Here is an 18688-nt window from a genome sequence, read left to right as displayed (position 1 = left end):
TTTTTCTTAAAAATATTTGTTTGAAAAAAAATGTATAATACTTGGTAACAGCACAGATTGGCCCAGTTTAACACCAGTCTAAGAAGATCTGTTTTATTTTAGACCTTTTCGATTCACATGATGATAGAGATGATGAAGGGGAGGCAGGGTCGGTGGAAGAGCACAAGAGTGTTATCATGCATCTATTGTCACAGGTTAGGCTTGGAATGGATCTCACTAAGGTAAGAATCAAATTTGGTATTTACTGTTAGTCTTAATGTGTATATGTAGATTCTCAGTGATCGTATGGTGAGTGTGTCTGCAAATGTAGTATAATGACATAACTTCTGTTTATACTTTTGTCTTGTTATGAATTAATATATATGTACCTGAGTTAACTGAAAATTTTTATAAATGGATGAAATAAGGCTAGGATAATTTCATAGAGATAGTACATATGGATTATATAGATTATGATTTGGATTTTATTGGGGGCAAGCATGGAATAGTATTGGCTTGGTTAGTAGTCTGAACAAAACCTAAAGCAGTGTAGTGTGCATGGAATCAAAATGAGCAGAGTTCTGATCTCGGGGTTAGAGGACCTGTGCTTATATCCTACTTCAGCTGTTACCAAACTGTGTGACCTTGAGCAAGTCCCTTTCTCTATGATCTTTGGGTTTCTCATATACAAAATGGACATACAGTGACCTACTTTACAGGATTGTTGTAAGGAATGGAACAGGTAGTGAGTGGAATACTGTATGACACGTGCTGAGCCGTATAATTATTGTGGTTCTGGATTTGAATTTGAATTTAAACTGGCACTCTAAACAGAATACCTGATTGATGTAGGAGACTGGTGTATAGGTGCCTGCGTATATCCCCGCCACTGTGCCAAAAGCCTCATCCTCTAACCTAATTCTCACCACAGCACTGCAAAGTTAGGTGTTACTGTTAACACCATTTTATAGATGAGGAAAACTAAAGCTCATAGAGGTTAAGTAACTTGGCTAAGTCTTATTTAAGCGACAGAACTGAGATTCTAATCTGGTCGTAGATTTCAAAATCTGTAAACTAATCCATAATACTTTCTAGTAAGTGTCTATAATAAAAATTTTTACCCCAAATCTAAATGAAAATGGAAAATTTTTGCAACAAACATACTTGCTGGGAAAGTTCTAGGTAAGAGAATATTTGCAGGAGATTGCCCTAAGAATTTTTTCAGTGATCATTAGATTGATTGCATAATTGCTGGAGCAGAATTGTAACTTCACATTTGAAAGATACAGCTTAATTTTAGATGTTGACATTTATAATATATTTCTTTTCTACACCTTCTACCTTGGTTGATTTTGGTCTTCAGTAATAAAAGACCCACCTAACAGTATCTTGAACAATGCTAGGTTTATTATCTCATGTAATGAGAAGTCCAGAGTAGAGTATTTCCAGGATTGACTAATTCGTAGTGGGTCAACAATGTGAGAAAGGACCTAGGTTCCTTCAGTCTCTCTGCTCTGCCATCCTTAGCATGCTGACATTCACACTCAGACCTGTCTTCCTCATCATTGCAAAATGACTGCTGCACTTCCAGTCATCACATCCTTATGCAAATATGTCAAGAGGCAGAAAAATAATTTCTTTTCATGAATTTTGTTGTTGTAATAGGGAGAACATATAACAACAGTGGCCCATCAAACTGCCAGTTGAATCTCATTGGCCAGAACTAGGCAGGTGTGCACGCCTAAACCAGTCACTGGTAAAGGAGGTTAAATGATTGGTTTAGGTTAATCCACATTTACCCCTTGAGATCTGGGAGGGCCCTGTGACTCTTACGGCAACCTATAGCCTGAACCTGAACTGAATGAAAGTTCTGTTAATAGAGGTGTACATAGGCAACCAAAAGTGTGTGCCACAATCAAGTGTGTAATTTTTGCCTCACATAATTTCCTCTGCCAGATAGTCCAGGTTTGGGTTTGGAGCCACTAAAAGTTTAATTTTTGCCAAATTAGCTATTTTAGAAATCTTTATTGGCATAAATGGCTATGATTGCCAGCAGATTCTGAAATCTTGATTCCCTTGTGCATTCCAAAGTATTATTACAATAATGCCTTAAATTTGTATCTCATTTTCCTATTTATAAAAATACTTTCTTCAAATATTTTCTGTAAAGAGTTATTTTCCAAATACATTGTAGTGTTTGGAAATACTATAAAGTCACATCCCGCTTACCTCATTTGGTCTTCAAAACAATCCTAAGATTTAAGCAAGGCATATAATTATCTTCCTTTTACAGAAACTTGCAGAGGTTGAATTAATTTTCCAGGGCTTCCTCACACCTAAGAAGTGACAAAATAAGTACTTGAATCCAGGTTTAAGACAACCTAACCCAGCTCACTTTTATCAGTGTTCCAGCAGCTTGACATAATGGCATGCATCAGTATAGTGCTAAAAACACTGAAGAAGATGTGTTGAATGAGAGTTCTTAAGAAAACTTTTAAGTAGGGAGGGAAAAAAAATTTTTTTTGGATTACACATCAAATCAAATTTATGGTTTTTAGCCATTTCTTCTTTTTCAAATTGCCTGTTCAGTTCTTTTGTTCATTATTCTACTGCAATAGTAATCTTCTTCTTGTTGATTTGCAAGAGCTGTTTATACATTAAGACACTTAGTCCTGTCTTGTTCTTCAGCAGTCTTACTTAGTGATTTAGAATCTCTGTGTTCTCCAAGAGTGGTAGGAAATTGTACCAAACTTACTTGCCAATCTAAGCATATGTATATTATGAACATACATGTTCTGTGGAACATTTAAACTCTGGAGCCTGATAATAAACATTCTAAATGTTAGAACCACAGTTTTTCTTTTCAAGCTTGTGTTCTATCATTCCTCTTTATATACGCAGCAATATTGGTCCACTGGTCAGTCCCTGTCACACTCATTTTCTGCCCCCGACCCCCCAGTCTCCATGTCTTGTTCTTCTGTTTTTCCCTCTGTCTCTTATAGCCTACTCTCTAAGGCTTTTCTTTAGCACCCCACCTCAATAAATTGTTTCCAAACTTTGCCCTCATTCTGGTTCCCCAAACAGAACATGATCTTTGCCTCTCCTCAATTTCCATGGTACCTTGAGCATCTCTTGTATGATATTTATCACATTCTACCTAAAATTTAAATGCTGGTATTATTCTCTCATACTTAACCTTTGCTCCCTCCATAGCATTTACCACACGATCTTGAATATAGCACATATACAGTAATTACTGCATTTAAAGGAATTTTTACTTACTATGATGCACTACTTCCATAATGAATAATGTCTAATCTGATACACATTTCAAAAACTATTCCTTCATTCCTTTTTTAATTGGTTAATCCTAATCTATCTTATCCTTTTTCCTTATTTTCCAATTTCTTCTTTACTTTCTCCTCTGCCACATTCCCAGCCCCTCAGCATTTTTCTTCATGGGCTCAGCCCCATGATGAAGGAGTTTGTTGAATCCCATCTTTATTCTTTTCTTCATTTTGTTTATTCCTTCAGTTACTTAAATTTTTCTTACTTTGGGGATAGTAACTGAAGATGCAAGTAGAAATAAGTATGGCCCTTGCATTCTAGGAGCTCATTGTTCATTTGCAGACACAGACCCATAAGCAGATAAGTTCCCTAGTGCACCTACGATGATAGAGGGGAAGTGAGCAGGCCCTGCACCGCCCCCATAACCAGACAAACCCGATTTTGAATTCCACTGAATAACAGAGTGGTGAGAAAATTTTTCGCCCTTTTGAGCTTCATTTTGCTCCGCTGTAAAATAAGGATGATAATTTCTTCTTAATGGGATTGTTGTACAGTTTAATAAGATAATGTGTATGTGATACTCCAGAAGGTTCATATAGGTATCAAAGGGTTGCTACTGAGTAGTTGTTGTTATTGTTACACTGATTCAGGGAGCTAAAGGGAGGTTGCAAAGAGGAAGTGACATTTGAACATTCAAAATCTCTGTTTTTCATCTGTTGGGCAGGTTAATGGGCATTCTAAATCAGAACAGTTTGAGAAGTAGGTATCAGAAGCATGCCTGGGCAGTACTTGGTGGGTGTTACTATGATTGGAATGAGTTTTTTGTTTTCATATACTTTTTTTTTTTTTTTAAGCAGTTCAGCAATCTGTTTATCTGTAGTGGAATTTGATCCTCAAGGGTCAAATATGTATGTTTTTCAGGTAGTTCTTCCAACATTTATTCTTGAAAGAAGATCTCTTTTAGAAATGTATGCAGACTTTTTTGCACATCCGGACCTGTTTGTGAGGTATTTGACTCAATATAGTAGTTTCCAATTTTTTTAAGACTTTACCCATTAGCTTTCTGCCTTGGCAGGATAGATGGATCCCTTTGCCTTTCAGACATTTCTGGGGAAAAGTGGAATTGAATATTTCGTTTGTATTAGATGCCCGTTTGCTTAGATTATTTGGCGGTGATATTGTTAGGCAACCAAGTTAAACACTTCAGAAAATCTTGAGTGCCTGTTAAGGTAGCTAGGATTTACAGAGCCAAGGCTAGGATCTTATTTGATCCAGGAATTGGTAATCACTGTTAAATTATTTACACTATATCCAATGAATTTCAGTTATCCGAGTTTAGCAAACCTTTCTAAAGCACCTATTGTTTGCCAGGAACTTTGTTATGAGCTGGAAAGGGAAAGAGTCACAGTGTCTGCCTTTGCGGAGTTTACAGACCAGTGTCCAGAGTATAGCCTGATTCATAAATTTCAAATACAAAGCTTGCAATATTAGATACATGTATAAAGGACAGAGCTAATCTAAAGGTGGGATTGATTTATGAGGAGGTGAGTGAGTTCACATTGCTTTTCAGTGGTAGCAGCAATACTTTCTTTGTAATGGGGTGTTCTAATCCGTCTTCTCTGATTGCATTCCTTGGCCTTGGACTGTGGTTTACTGAAGCTTCACAGTGGGTGGGCACATTGTATGACATTGATACATACCTTCTTAATGAAGATTTTAAGAGACCCGTTTAACCAATTCCCAAAGGGCAGAAATTCAAATAGCGATGGCACTGTTTAAATTCATACATAATTGAACAAATAAAATGTAAGTATTTATTGGTAACATAAATAAATGGAAAGTATCAGTTATTCATTAGATATAGATTTGAGGTTTAAGGATAGTTTTTAATGTATGAGAATTTAAGCTGGGAGGTCCCTGGAGGAATCACATAAAAAACACAGAAGTACAGCTAAAAAGCCAATAGATAAGATTAAATGGAATTCTCTAACTCCCCAAAAAGGAGGAAAGGAAATATAATGGAACAAAGAATAAAGAGGCCAAATAGAAAAATACCAAGATGATAGAGTTAAACCCAACTATATCATGTTTTTTCAAATTCATTACTCTAAATGTGAATAGCATACACGCTCCATTTAAGAGAACAGTGATTATAAGAGTGGATAAAAAAGCAAGATTCATCTCTACGCTGTTTGCAAGAGAGAGACTTTAAATATGAAGACACTGATTCGTTAAAAGGATGGACAGAGATATACCATGCAAAACACTTAAGCATAACAAAGCTGGTGTCACTGTATTAGTATCAAAGGATATTTTTTAAGACAAGAAATATTAGCAGAGACAAGTAGGGATATTTCATATGATATGATGAGTCAATTTATCAAGAATAAATAATAATCCTAAATATGTAAAACAGCTTCAAACTATATGCAGCAAAAATTGACCGAAGGGAGAAATAGACAAGTACACATCAAGGTTGGAAATTCCTCCCTCGGGAATTGATTGAGCAGCACGCACCTCCCCCCACCCCTCTGAAAATCAGTGAGGCTATAGAAGGTCCAATTGACTTTACTAAAACATTACCAAACAATTTGTATAACAGTCTTTTTAAGTGTAAATGGAACATTCATCAAGATAGACCGTATACTAGGAAGACTTAATAAATTGAAAATAATTGGAACCATATGGAATATGTTCACTGATCATGAAAGAATTAAATCAGAAATCAATAACAGAAATATATCCAGAAAATCTGCAACTATTTGGCAGTTAAACAATGCACTTATAAGTATGAAGTTCTGGAACAAGCAAAGCTAATGGTCTTAGAAACCAGGAACAGTGTTTGCCTCAGGGTAAGGGTTGGGGATTGCTTGGAAAGGAGGATGGGGAAACTTGGGGGTAATGGAGATGTTCTATAGCTTGGTTGCATGGTGATGAATTAAATGGATATAAGCATTTTTTCAAATTCATCAAACCAAACGGTTAAGACTGGTGTGTTTAATTATGTATATTATACTTCAGTTTTAAAAAGAGACCGAGGTAGCTCCTGGTACTGGGTCCTCTTAGTCTGGCTTAGGCTGGACCATGCTGAGGGTGCTGTCAGAAAACAGGGTGTTAAATTTTGTCTTTCTCCCTTTTAGTATTAGTGACCAGAAGGATGCCAGAGACCGAATGGTTCAGGTTGTAAAATGGTACCTCTCAGCCTTTCACGCAGGAAGGAAAGGATCGGTTGCCAAAAAGCCGTACAACCCTGTTCTGGGCGAGATCTTTCAGTGTCACTGGACATTACCAAATGATACTGAAGAGAATGTGGTGAGTTCTCCACTGACATTTTAAATTACCTTAGTATTTAGATACTTAGTACTTAGCTTTTAGTGTACTGATTCAAGATTTCATTTTATTTGGAGGCAGATAATAATGGTAAAGGCGCTGATGTTTACCACCCGTAGAAGAACAGTGTTGTTGGATCAGTATATTTTGAACACAGTGAGCAAGGAGAAAGAGTGGCGTGAGATGAGGATAGAAATTTAGAAATCAGATCATGCAAAGTCCTCCTGGACCATAATGATAATTTTATGGCTTATCAGGAACTCATTTTTGCTTTGAAAAGGTCATTATAATTATTTTGTGAAAAATGAATTGGAAAGGGGCAAATAGAAGCAAGGAGACCACTTGCTTTGGCATTTGGCAAGGAGGAGGTTTTGGCATTATTCCAGGAGAGACATGGTTGACTCAAGCTATATTTTGGAGGCAGAGCTGTTAGATGGATTGGGCAAGTTGAGGGAAAAGGGACAGTCAGAGATGAATCCTTGCTTGTGGGCTTCAGCAGTTGGTTGGTGCCATTTACTAAAGAGGAAGAGATTGGATTTGGGGAGGGAAAAATCCAGAACTCCAAAATGAAATATAAAGTATAAAATATAAAGACATGTAAGTGGAACTGTCAAGTAGGGAGTTAGAATTTAAGAGTCTGGAGTTCAAGGGAGAGAGAGGTCTAGGATGGAGACGGGGCTTTCAGTGATTTTAGTGTATTTAGAAGGCACTTAAATCCCTGGGATTAGGTGGAATCATCTAGGAAGACATCTAGAGAAGAATAGTTAACTGAGACCTGAGCCACAGGGCTCCAACATTTGGGGGTTGATTTGAGGAAAACAACCAACATGGAAGACCCAAATAAATGCTAAAAGGCCTCTAGGGGTGAAAAAAATAAGCCCCTGGCCCACACTGGCTTTCATATAATAATCTCTCCTTAAAAATAACTCTCTGTATTTTTCCCTTTCCGAATGACACGTTACATGTAGTCCTTTCCTGAAGCAATGTGTCTGTTCTTGTTCATATTGCAGACATTGATAAGTCCCTGTTCTGTGCCAGGCCTGGCCCTGAGTTAGGCACCTTGCCTTCAATAATGTCTTAGTGAGAGAGACTTAGGGAGACTGACACAAAGCAGTAAATTCCAGTAGAATAAGTGCTACAAGAAAAGTATATATGAGATGTTTTGGGTGTGTAGAGGAGGGAGCAGTTAACCACCTTGGGAGGCAGAGACTCCAGTTATTAGATTCTCTGCGCTGTCATTTGTTTCCACATCAAAAGAAAATGATGTTATGTTTACTTGCAGGAGCTAGTTTCAGAAGGACCAGTTCCCTGGGTTTCCAAGAATAGCGTAACATTCGTGGCTGAGCAGGTTTCCCATCATCCACCCAGTAAGTTACAGAGCTCCTCGGCAGTAGCCAGTTTCAAACTGTTCTGTCTAAAGAGGGTCATAAAGAGCTCCATAACTGAGGTCACTGTACGGTCAGTTTTATGGCCACCTGTATCTTCCCAATCCTGTGAGGATTGATTCCTCATATCTGTTCCTGGTATAAGTTCCAAAGACTCTATTAGGCTTCACTGCTTAATGATATATAAAAAGAAGGGATTTGAGAAGCCACCTTTTAGTGCTTCTGAAGTCATCTTTACAGCATGAGCTGTGCTCTAGTGATCCCAGCAACTCTGAAGACAGTTTATATAAAAAAGACGTAGTTTCTGCACAGTATATTCCTGGCATAGTGGAAAGAAGATGTGTCCTCCCGTGTTATTTGCTGGATGCAGCATTAAGACTGGTAATACTGGATGGGCCCAGGTTGGGGCTGGGCCAGGAACATGCTTGCTGACCAGAAGAACAGACAGACTCTTTGTTTTTAAGCCTCTGGGATTGGTCATAGCCTCATGGTTCAGGGAAATTCCTGCCCACATGGTCCTGAACGGTTGCTTGCATTGGGGGAAACAGGGTATAAAAGGCAGGTGGGTAATTTCTGACTACATTCAAGGCTGTTCTTTGAGGGGTAAAGGATTTTCCCCATGCAGCCAGTTTTTTCTCTGGGTTAATGGAGTTGGAGAGGGGACTATGGCTATGTAGTGCACTAATTGAAAACAATTTCTATTCAGTTTCAGCCTTTTATGCTGAGTGCTTTAACAAGAAGATACAATTCAATGCTCATATCTGGACCAAATCAAAATTCCTTGGGATGTCAATTGGGGTGCACAACATAGGACAGGGTAAGTCTGGGGGCTTTTGGTGGACTACAGTGTTAATAGAATTTTATGTCATTCTAATATGTGCTGGACACCTATCTAGTAAGAGTAAATGGCCCCAGAAAGCCAGTTTGGATGTCATTGTTTGCAGGGAAGCATGTGTATTGGGGGTGAGAGCAGGGGTGGGATGCAAGATTGATTTTCCCTAAACTGAATGGAGATTCCGTCAACTACTTAGCTGAAATTCCATCTCTTGTCTCCACAGGCTGTGTCTCGTGTCTAGACCGTGATGAACATTACATTCTCACATTCCCCAATGGTTATGGAAGGCAAGTAGAGCTGTGTGCATTCCTCTGATTAGCGAGCAGCAGACCCTGCTGTTCCTTTGTTCCTTAAGCTGTGCCCCTCCATTCTTTCCTCTGAACTGTCAGCCTTACCTGAAACTTCTGATTTTGCAGGTCTATCCTCACAGTGCCCTGGGTGGAACTAGGCGGAGAATGCAATATTAATTGTTCCAAGACTGGCTATAGTGCCAATATCATCTTCCACACCAAACCTTTCTATGGGGGCAAGAAGCACAGAGTTACTGCTGAGATTTTGTAGGTATTTTGTTTTTCTGCTTCGGTGCTTCTGCTTCTCTGAAATACTTTTCCTTTTGTCTTGAACTATAACTTCCATCAGGAATTGACCATTTTAATGGTTCTGTCTTTGTAAACTTACTTCACATCTTGTGTGTCATGTCTCTTCCTAAAATCCCATCTCAGGAGGAGACCTAAAATCTGGGGTCAGAACAACCTGAGGTCATTGGTGGGATTTCCTTCCTAGGAACCTGACTTGCAAATGGGGAACTGAAAGAGTCTTCCTGGATCTCCTAGCTAACCCAGATTATGGGTGCCTGACTCATTATTGCTGGAATGGACCATGAGCTAGCCCATACAGGAGACCCTGTGACTCCCACCGAAGTGTCTCAAAGCCCTTATAGTCCTTTTTTCTGTGCTTTGCTGGGGAAAAAGAGTAACCATCACATCTTTGCTTGGTTCTGTTTGACTCTCTAGGATCAGATGAAGACAGCTGTGCTGTCAGTTGGGTGGTTTAGAGCCTGCCTAGAAGAGGAAAATCTGCAGGACTTTCTCTGACCTCAAAGGCCTTACTGGGAACAGTGTTGCAGATGGAAGACATAGGATTGGTTAACCAGTTTTTTAGGGAGATAATTTAATTTGGATGACAGAATCAGCCTCCAAAAAAATCTTGAGCAGGGCAGGACGGGACCACGAGCACAAGATGTTTATTACTAAGGATCACTGTAAAATCCAAAATAATATTGCAGTCAGAAAATACGGGCAGAGGTTAGGGAATAGCACCAATCACCACGATAATGCGGCTGCTCCCCTAAAATAGGCAGGTGGGGGAAATAGGATGTCCAGAACAAAGACCTGCGTGGGCCTGCTTCTCAGAATTCCTCAGAGGCAACCAACCAGCAGCAACAGGAACTGCTAGCAGATTTTTTGGCCAGTCACAGCGACTTATATAATAGAAAGACTGCCTTCTGAAAGAATGCTTGGTGGGCTTTTCAAATTAGGGTAATGTCTAAATATTATGAAAATAGTTTTGACCTAAGAGGGTCTTGGGAAGCCCCAGGGGTCCCCAGACCATACTTTGAGAACCACTGCACAATAACCTTCTAAACTTGGAATCCTAACATTTTTCTTTCCCTTTGTCCTCCTTCACACAAAGCACCAAGTCATAGAGGAAGCAAGTTTCAGCCTGCTGATAGCAACTTCATCCCTCTACCCTGTGTATTTTTCTCTTTCTGACCTCCTAGCCTCCTTCTATGTCCATGCCTTGCCCTTCCTAATCTGTCCTTTGTTGTAATGCTTATCTTCTAAGTTCCATACCTGCCATACACATCACTGTCATGTCCAAGTAAAACCTGTTGGGGCTTCTGAGGAAGGGATCCTTGCTTAGGAAAAGAGGTAAAATCGTTTGACCCAGAGGTCCCTTTCAGCCTGAAGATGAAAGCCTGGTCTCCAGCATTGTATCCTTAAGTGAAGCCTTCTCTGACCCTCATCCTAGCAGTGTTGCCCTTGGTCTCCAGTGCTCACCTGAACTCACCACAGCACTTGCCACCCAGAATCTCAATGGCAGTGTCTCCCCACTAGACTGTGAACAGCTCGAGGGCAGGGACTGTCCCTAGTTTGCCATGGTCCCAGCACCTAGCGCATCTCATACCCACAGTTTCTGGGATCTTGAGTCTATTAGCATCTTCTTTAGGGCCCTCATTCTTATAGTTGGCTCTGAGAAATCCAGTTTTATTAAGCTGCCTTCGCCAAAGACTTCACAGTTGCTCCTCTGTGTTCTGCTCTGTGTAGGTAGGTCACACTAACGAGATTCTTTGGTAGAGAAATTTCAATTTGAGACTAACACAAATGTTTGTGGTTTTTTGTTTCTGTTTTTTAATCTAGTTCTCCAAATGACAAGAAGTCTTTCTGCTCAATTGAAGGGGAATGGAATGGTGTAATGTATGCAAAATACTCAACAGGGGTAAGAACCTGTGTTTTGCCATTTGTTTCAGGCTTCATTGAATCGTAGCCCATCCCTTACTCTGGCTTCCTTCATCTGGAAATTTAACCAGGATGAGCTCTAATGCCAGCTCTTCAGGGCAAGCCTTTTCCTTCTCCCACCTCTTACCTAGCAGTACAGGTAGTAGAATGATTTTTACTTTCCTCTCTCTCCTTAAAATACTCAAGAATAATATATTAAAAAAAAAATGCTTGACACCATAGTAAGCACCCAGTAAATGTTAGCTATATCGTTAGAATATATGCTATGTGTGTTTATAAATAAAATGAGGTGCTAAACTATTAACTCGTGTGTTTGTATATACACAGTTTGATTTTGTCTAAGAAATGTATTAACTGCCTGGCACCAGGGATACAGAAATGAGTAAGATAGTCCTTGCCCTCAAGGATAGTCCTTGCCCTCAAGGAACTTGCAAACTACCTAATTAAGGTAGGAGGGAGGTGGTATGGCATTAACAGGAGGAGCCAATGAATTGGATTTTGGACTCAGAATTTGAAATTTAAAAAGCACTTCAGAGTACTTAACGTTAGGATTAGTTGTCTAGCTCTCCAAGAGATTACATCCCAAGCATGTAGCACATAGCCACATTGAAACTGTCTGTTGAATTGAGCCTTTACCAAGACTTAAAACAAACAATTATAATTTAGGCTGAAGACTGCATATGGAACTCATTGTCTACATCACTAACATGTGGGATTTCATGATTAAATCTGTTAATGGGAAGAGTTGACTTTTCCTTCTAGAACAGTGTGAACAATAAAACATCTATCTACCTCTTCTGTTTTCTAGGAAAATGTAGTTTTTATAGATACCAAGAAGTTGCCTATAATCAAGAAGAAAGTGAGGAAGTTGGAAGATCAGAATGAGTACGAATCCCGCTGGTAAGGAGTTGACATAACTAGAGCTTGCAGCAGTGCTCTTGCTATTGGCCAGGCATAGGTGCAGGGCTGGGTTGTAGAGACTGTAACAGAGCACAGACTGAGTTTGAATGCCTGGGTTCATATGGAGCTCCACCACTTGCATTGTAACCAAGACTATAAGCTACCCTCTCTGCCTTCTTTCCTGAAATGGGAACTACCTCAGCATTGTTGTGAGAACTAAATGAGAAAAACATGGAGCCTACGTATGATGCTTGGCATATAATAAGTATAGAGTGTATGTTGACTTATCACCATCTTTATGGCTTGTAAGAGATGGTACTGAGGTCCCAACTGAGATCATATATATATCAAAACATCTTTAGGGTCTCTTTTTTTTTAAACATCGTTATTGGAGTATAATTGCTTTACATTGTTGTGTTAGTTGCTGCTGTATATCAAAGTCAATCAGCTATACATATACATATATCCCCATATCCCCTTCCTCTTGTGTCTCTACCCACACTCCCTAGGGTCTTTTTTGTTTGCAAGAAACTTAAAAAAAAAAAATTCCATTTCTGAGTATTTTAGTATGTATCTGTAAAGTGACTTTTTCAAAAAAACACACAAAAAACACCAGCCACAATATCATCATTGTACTTTTTAAAAAAATCAGTTATTCCTTAATATCATCAAATATCTAATTGGTATTCAATTTTCTAGTAGTCTCAAATGTCATAATTTTTCCCCCTTCCATTTGTACAATAAAATCAGGATCTTTTAGTGGTATGAGGAATCATGCACTAAAGTTCTTTGTTTAGCATATTAGGGGATTTCTTAAGTGAAGAAGACCTTACAAACTATAACCCTGCCTGTGTCTTTAACTTGTTAACAGTCTGCTTGCCTGGACTGCCTGCTCATAGTTATAAGTGGAGATCTGTAGACATTTATGCTCTGCTACTCACACAAGGGGAATCTTAGGGTGTCTACTTTTCTAGCTCCTAGGAGTCTTCACTTTATTTTATTTTATTTTATTTTAATTTATTTCTTTATTTAATTTATTTTTGGCTGCGTTCGGTCTTTGTTGTGGTATGCGGGCTTCTCATCGCGGTGGCTTCTCTTGTTGCAGAGTACGGGCTCTAGGTGCGCAGGTTTCAGTAGTTGTGGCGCACGGGCTTAGTTGCTCCGCAGCATGTGGGATCTTCCCGGACCAGGGCTCGAACCCGTGTACCCTGCATTGGCAGGCCGATTCTTAACCACTGCACCACCAGGGAAGTCCCTTTCCACCAGGGAAGTCCCAGGAGTCTTCACTTTAAAGTGTTGTTTGGACCAGACTTGTCTAGTTATCATTTTCCAGGCCTTGAGAGGAAGCCAAATCTTTTACCTCGCCTTAAGTCTCTGCAGTGCATCTCTTGACCCTTATTCTCTGTATTCAAACTGCTTCTCCCAGATTTCGTTATTAATTCCAGGGGAGTCTTCATGAAATAGAATTTCTCAGGTCCTCTGATCTGATCTTACTATATACCCCTTTTGGTTTATACTAAGGGACACTGAAGCCCTAGAGAGGTGAACTGACAGCCCCAAGGTTGCATCACTAGTTAGAGGTACAGCCAGAAGTGGAATCCCAGTCTCAGCTGTTTTTTCTCCTCTGTTGTCCTAACCATATATCCAGCTTTCTGCCCATCCTGTATTTCCTCCTTTGACAACTAGCAGTGGAATCTTCTGAGACCACTTCTCTGTTCTTTACTCCAGTGCCCTGGTGTCAGCCGAAGATTTATAGTCTGTGAACTACAGCATTTAAAGCCATTTGACTTGTACTGTAGTTATATAATATTCTAGATGGATCTAGCCTTTCATTCTCAAGACTGCTAACTCCTCTGTCCATCAAGTACTTATTAGTACCTTCACTTCTTTTCTTTAGCCTTTGGAAGGATGTCACTTTCAACTTAAAAATCAGAGACATTGATGCAGCAACTGAAGCCAAGCATAGACTTGAAGAAAGACAAAGAGCAGAAGCCCGAGAAAGGAAGGAAAAGGAAATTCAGTGGGAGACAAGGGTAAGCTTGCTTTGGAAGCCTGCCTCAGTCTCCCTACTGCTGTTCCCTGAGCTGTAACTTATTTGTTCATTTCAGTGAATACTGAAGTACCGAGTAAACATGGTGATGAATGAGATGAACACTCATTTCAGTGTTGGGGGGAGGGGGAGCACATAAAATAATTAAAGGTATGATATTATAGAAGTACAGAGCAAGTGTGTAACTGAATTCTCCCCTTTTCTTTTAGTTATTTCATGAAGATGGAGAATGCTGGGTTTATGATGAACCATTACTGAAACGTCTCGGTGCTGCAAAGCATTAGGTTGGGAAATGCAAGGTTTGCTCCTGGTGACCCAGGCAGGAGGCACAATGAAGTAACAGTCTTCCTTTGGGAGAACCTATTCACTCCCTTCTTATTGCAGTGGTTCCTATCTCAGGGATACTGGACTTTCTGATGCAGATGAACAATTAAAGCGAGAAAAGCTTCCCTTTTTCCTGTTCTGTGGCAGTTACAGTGTTGACTTCGGTCTTGAGAAAAAACTTCAGGTTTTGAAAACAAGATGTCTGCTCCTTTTCCAAATCCCACGTTATAAATCCCAGTCTCAAACTCTGCACTCTAGTATTGCTGTTGAGATATACAACATCTGTTTCCTAGCTCATATAATCTTGGGTTCTATATATACACACACACACACACACACATATATACATATAGATAGGTGATGCCAGGTTTTTCATAAATACGCCATGTACTGTAAATATTGGTTCCTCTGAGTTGTTTTAGAAAATTTAGCACAATGTATTAAAACCACATGTTAGGAAATTTCATGGTCTTACCTACAATAACTTTTATTTTGGAATTGAACTATTATTAAATTGTATCCAACTCTGGACTACAGTTTAATTATATTCAGTGCTTCTTAAGCCTTCATAAAGTAATTTTTCCAACCTTTTTTTTTTTTAGTGTGTTTCTTTTATTATTTTTATGATTAAACTTGAACCCAGTTATTTGGCAGCCTTGAATACAGGAGCTAGCTTTTTACAGGGACTCTTGAAGTAATGAAGGGGTCCATCCTTTTCTTTCCTTAGGCTCTGTGTTCTGTCTTTAGCCCCCACAATGCTATTGCGCATGTTTTAATTGAACTCTCAAGTAGTACACATAGGGCTACCGACATTTTATCCAAAAATATTTTATTGCCTTAGAGAATTTGGGAAGAATGTTTATTTTTAGATCCCCACCCCACACCAAAACAAAATATAATTAATAAAAGGAATGCCACAGCAGCAAATGGCTCATTCTGAAGGGCAATACAGAATTACCTTTATTTTTAAATACACTAAAAACAACAACACAGGTATTAGTATTAGCACCTCGCATTTAGGTACTAAGAAGACATCAATTACATAGGGCCTCTGAAGCCTGTCATACAGAACTGGATTCTCAAGCTGAGAGGACCAGGACAGGCCAGGGCGTCTCAGATGGCTCCTGCAAGCTTTTTGGTTACATTGGCCCACCTGCTAATTTCTCTCTGCAGCTGCTATAGTAACTGTTGGTTTGTTAGTCACAACAGGAGGGGCGGGGTGGGGGGAACGACAAATTCTATGATGCCAGTGCAAAAATTCAGTGGAAGCCCTAAGGCAGTAGTAGTGTAACTAACTTCATAAAATTCAAACACTTTTAAATACACAGTGCTTCAGGCCAATGAGATTGCAGTTTATTTGACTATTTTATGGTAGGGGAGAAGGTTAAGTCTTGATGTGAAAGCCCTGATATCAATAACGGGGATGGTACAATCTGCCAGCAGAGGAGAGGTTGGCAGGTAGGTTAGCTGCATCACTTCACAAGAAGAGTTTGAATCCTCACCGGAAGGGGTACCATCCTCTTCCGGCTCGTACTTCCCAAATCCAACAACCTGAAAGAGGCCAAAGACTTGAGGTGAGAGAGAATGCTGACAAAATTTGGGGACCTGTTATGATCTCTGATACCAATCTAAACTCAGGGAATGGTAAATGTGCTAAATGACAACCCTGGAAAGGACAGAGCTACGGCTTAGGTAACCATACTCACATGAACGCTGAGCATTTTACTTCCTGGTCCTCTATGGGCCTTGAACCAGTTGACTAGGTCTGATTTTGAGAATGATTTCAGTGCTTCAATCTTAAAGGGGGAAGGGAGGACAGGAAAGAAAGAAAGCTTTAAAAGACTAACAGTGTATTTTCTGTAAGGATATTAAACATAACACCCTAGGCAGACCTCCTTGATCCTGCTTTTTGCACATCGTTTTATTCTTCCACGTTTCAGCTGGCTCCCAACCTTCTGGAGAAGGATAAAAATGAGCCTCTGACACACCTTCATGTTTCTTAGCAGTGACTGACCCTGACAGGTAGCAGATGGTGTAATTACAGCTGAGTACTGTACGCTGAGCCAAACCCATCACACCTTAGTGTCACCTCTCAGGTACATGGTAATGGTACACTCTGGCTTCTAATAGGAAAACCGCAGAACCTGAAGAGCTGGGCTGACTGAAGCCTCTTGTTAAATAACCCCTCTGCTTCAATATCCTTTGGTAGTTCACCACATAGGGTTATAGTATCAGAGCTATGGATTGCAGTGCCCAGAGCTCTTTTCCATGGGATTTATTACTTTGGGCTAGAATTTGTCACAAAGACCTATACACAGAATCCTTAAATCTGGGGAAGGAACTCCATAAAATTGAGAACCAGAAGTTCTCAATTTTCTTTAAGTAGCTGAAGCCGTTTTTCTCCCAAACCTTATAGGGAACCTAAGCATATAATAAAAAAGTGAAAAAAAAAAAAAAATATATATATATATATATATGCAGAAGTGAATGCTGTACAGCAGAAATTAACACTTTGTAAATCAACTATACTTCAATTTTTTAAAAATGGATCTGAGTGAAATTGGGGGAGCAGAAGTAAGGATTAGCAAGCACCCTGCTCACTTGGCTACCTAAGGCTCTAGAGAAGCCAGTCTGGAAACAAGATTTGATCAATCACATCAAGGAATGGGCAAGTAAATAACTTGCCCCAGGCTTCTCTTCCACGCAATACCAATTTGCTTAGAATTGTGTCTCCTGTTAAATCAGGAGTCCCTTTCTGGGCTGTCTTACTCTGAAAACGGTGTTACTACCTCATGGGCAAGGCGATCAAAGAGATACTGCTGGGTCACCACTTCATTCCAGTTCCTGTCCACCTCCTCCCCAAGGTGGGTGTCCTCGCACTCCTTCAGCTTGATCAGAGCTGTGACCTGTTACCATCAGAAAGAGACACCCTCAGGTGTGGCCTCAGACCAGTTCCCTCAGAATACACTTGGCCCTCTCCAGTCTGCTTTGTAATGGACCTGCCAGCATGATGGGGAGGGATGAAGCTGGGAAGACATGGTCAGATTAAGGGGGGTGCTATAGAACTCAAGAACCAGCCAGCATACAGCACTGTTAAGACTGGTGTCTAGTTGTCATGAGGGCTTGGGTGGGCCAAGGAACAAAAGACCAGGCCAACACAGTAAAGTCACCTGGGTGTTGAATGCATCCTCAGTGAGGTTCTCGATCTTCTCCTCGAAGCTAGAAAGAAACTCTTCTATCTTCTTATCAACAACTTCAGAGCTGAAACAAAACACCTTCAATTACAAGTCATCAGTGACCAGGTCTCAAGCAGAAGGCAAAGGAGAGAATCAGGGCTAAGGCATATTTCCAGGAAAGAGGCTGAAGTGATATTCTCCCCTAAGCTGTGGAAGGGAAGGGAACGGTGAAGAACCCTACCCCTACCCCGCCTCTAGCCCGATTTCCTGGTATCCTCACAGGAAGCAGTAGACAGCCAGGCTGACCATTCCAAAGCTGAGAACCAACAAGGCCTTGTATTGGGTTGGCCCAAAAGTTCATTCCGTTTTTTTCCATAAGATCGGTCTAGTAGCGCTTAGTTGTCTTTAACTTCATTCAAAACAATTCTGTTAGATTGTATTGTGACAGCTGTCATATCAGTGTGCATTTAAAAAAATATATCAAAGTTGGTGAATTTTTGTGTAGCCATTTTAATATTGAATATGGAAGAAAAAGCAACATTTTCGGTATATTAAAAACGCAACTGAAACGCAAAAACAGATCTGTGCAGTGTATGGAGAAGACGCTGTGACTGACTGAACGTGTCAAAAGTGATTTGCAAAGTTTTGTGCTAGAGATTTCTCACTGGACAATGCTCCACGGTCGGGTAGACCAGTTGAAGTTGAGAGTGATCAAATCGAGACATTAACAGAGAAGGATCAGCATTATACCACACAGGAGAAGGCCAACATACTCAAAATATCCAAATCAAGCACTGAAAATCATTTGCACCAGCTGGGTTATGTTAATCGCGTTGATGTTTGGGTTCCCACATAAGTTAAGCGAAAAAACCTTCTTGACCACATTTCCCCATGCAATTCTC

At 39.9% G+C, this 18688-nt stretch overlaps 2 protein-coding genes across 11 annotated transcripts in view; one reads left to right on the top strand and one right to left on the bottom strand.

The window, feature by feature from the left end:
- Nucleotides 1-15201, top strand: part of OSBPL9 (oxysterol binding protein like 9) — a 168396-nt gene extending 153195 nt beyond the window's left edge. For 6 of the 7 annotated variants that reach the window (XM_027108572.1, XM_027108571.1, XM_027108569.1 and 3 more), the window contains 11 exons: nucleotides 103-221; nucleotides 4189-4274; nucleotides 6408-6579; nucleotides 7880-7964; nucleotides 8689-8799; nucleotides 9041-9104; nucleotides 9234-9374; nucleotides 11238-11316; nucleotides 12145-12236; nucleotides 14134-14269; nucleotides 14496-15200. In XM_027108572.1, the coding sequence (XP_026964373.1) occupies nucleotides 103-221; nucleotides 4189-4274; nucleotides 6408-6579; nucleotides 7880-7964; nucleotides 8689-8799; nucleotides 9041-9104; nucleotides 9234-9374; nucleotides 11238-11316; nucleotides 12145-12236; nucleotides 14134-14269; nucleotides 14496-14570 (1160 nt within the window). In that variant the 3' untranslated portion in view covers nucleotides 14571-15200. Of the gene's footprint in view, nucleotides 1-102; nucleotides 222-4188; nucleotides 4275-6407; nucleotides 6580-7879; nucleotides 7965-8688; nucleotides 8800-9040; nucleotides 9105-9233; nucleotides 9375-11237; nucleotides 11317-12144; nucleotides 12237-14133; nucleotides 14270-14495 lie in introns of all 7 variants that reach the window. The other variant, XM_027108570.1, reaches the window with a different exon arrangement.
- A 340-nt stretch (nucleotides 15202-15541) lies between these two features.
- The window catches only part of NRDC (nardilysin convertase), an 85985-nt gene continuing 82838 nt past the window's right edge, over nucleotides 15542-18688 (bottom strand). For 3 of the 4 annotated variants that reach the window (XM_027108564.1, XM_027108567.1, XM_027108566.1), the window contains 4 exons: nucleotides 17781-17871; nucleotides 17400-17516; nucleotides 16317-16406; nucleotides 15542-16161 (listed from right to left, as the gene is read on the bottom strand). In XM_027108564.1, the coding sequence (XP_026964365.1) occupies nucleotides 15964-16161; nucleotides 16317-16406; nucleotides 17400-17516; nucleotides 17781-17871 (496 nt within the window). In that variant the 3' untranslated portion in view covers nucleotides 15542-15963. The remainder of the gene's footprint in view (nucleotides 16162-16316; nucleotides 16407-17399; nucleotides 17517-17780; nucleotides 17872-18688) is intronic. The other variant, XM_027108565.1, reaches the window with a different exon arrangement.

This window comes from Aethalodelphis obliquidens, unplaced genomic scaffold, assembly GCF_003676395.1.
Source record: "Aethalodelphis obliquidens isolate GAN/ISIS:26980383/991018 unplaced genomic scaffold, ASM367639v1 scaffold9, whole genome shotgun sequence".
Classification (NCBI taxonomy): domain Eukaryota; kingdom Metazoa; phylum Chordata; class Mammalia; order Artiodactyla; family Delphinidae; genus Aethalodelphis; species Aethalodelphis obliquidens.
Note: the sequence above shows the minus strand (reverse complement) of the source record. Positions and strands in the feature narration are given on the sequence as shown.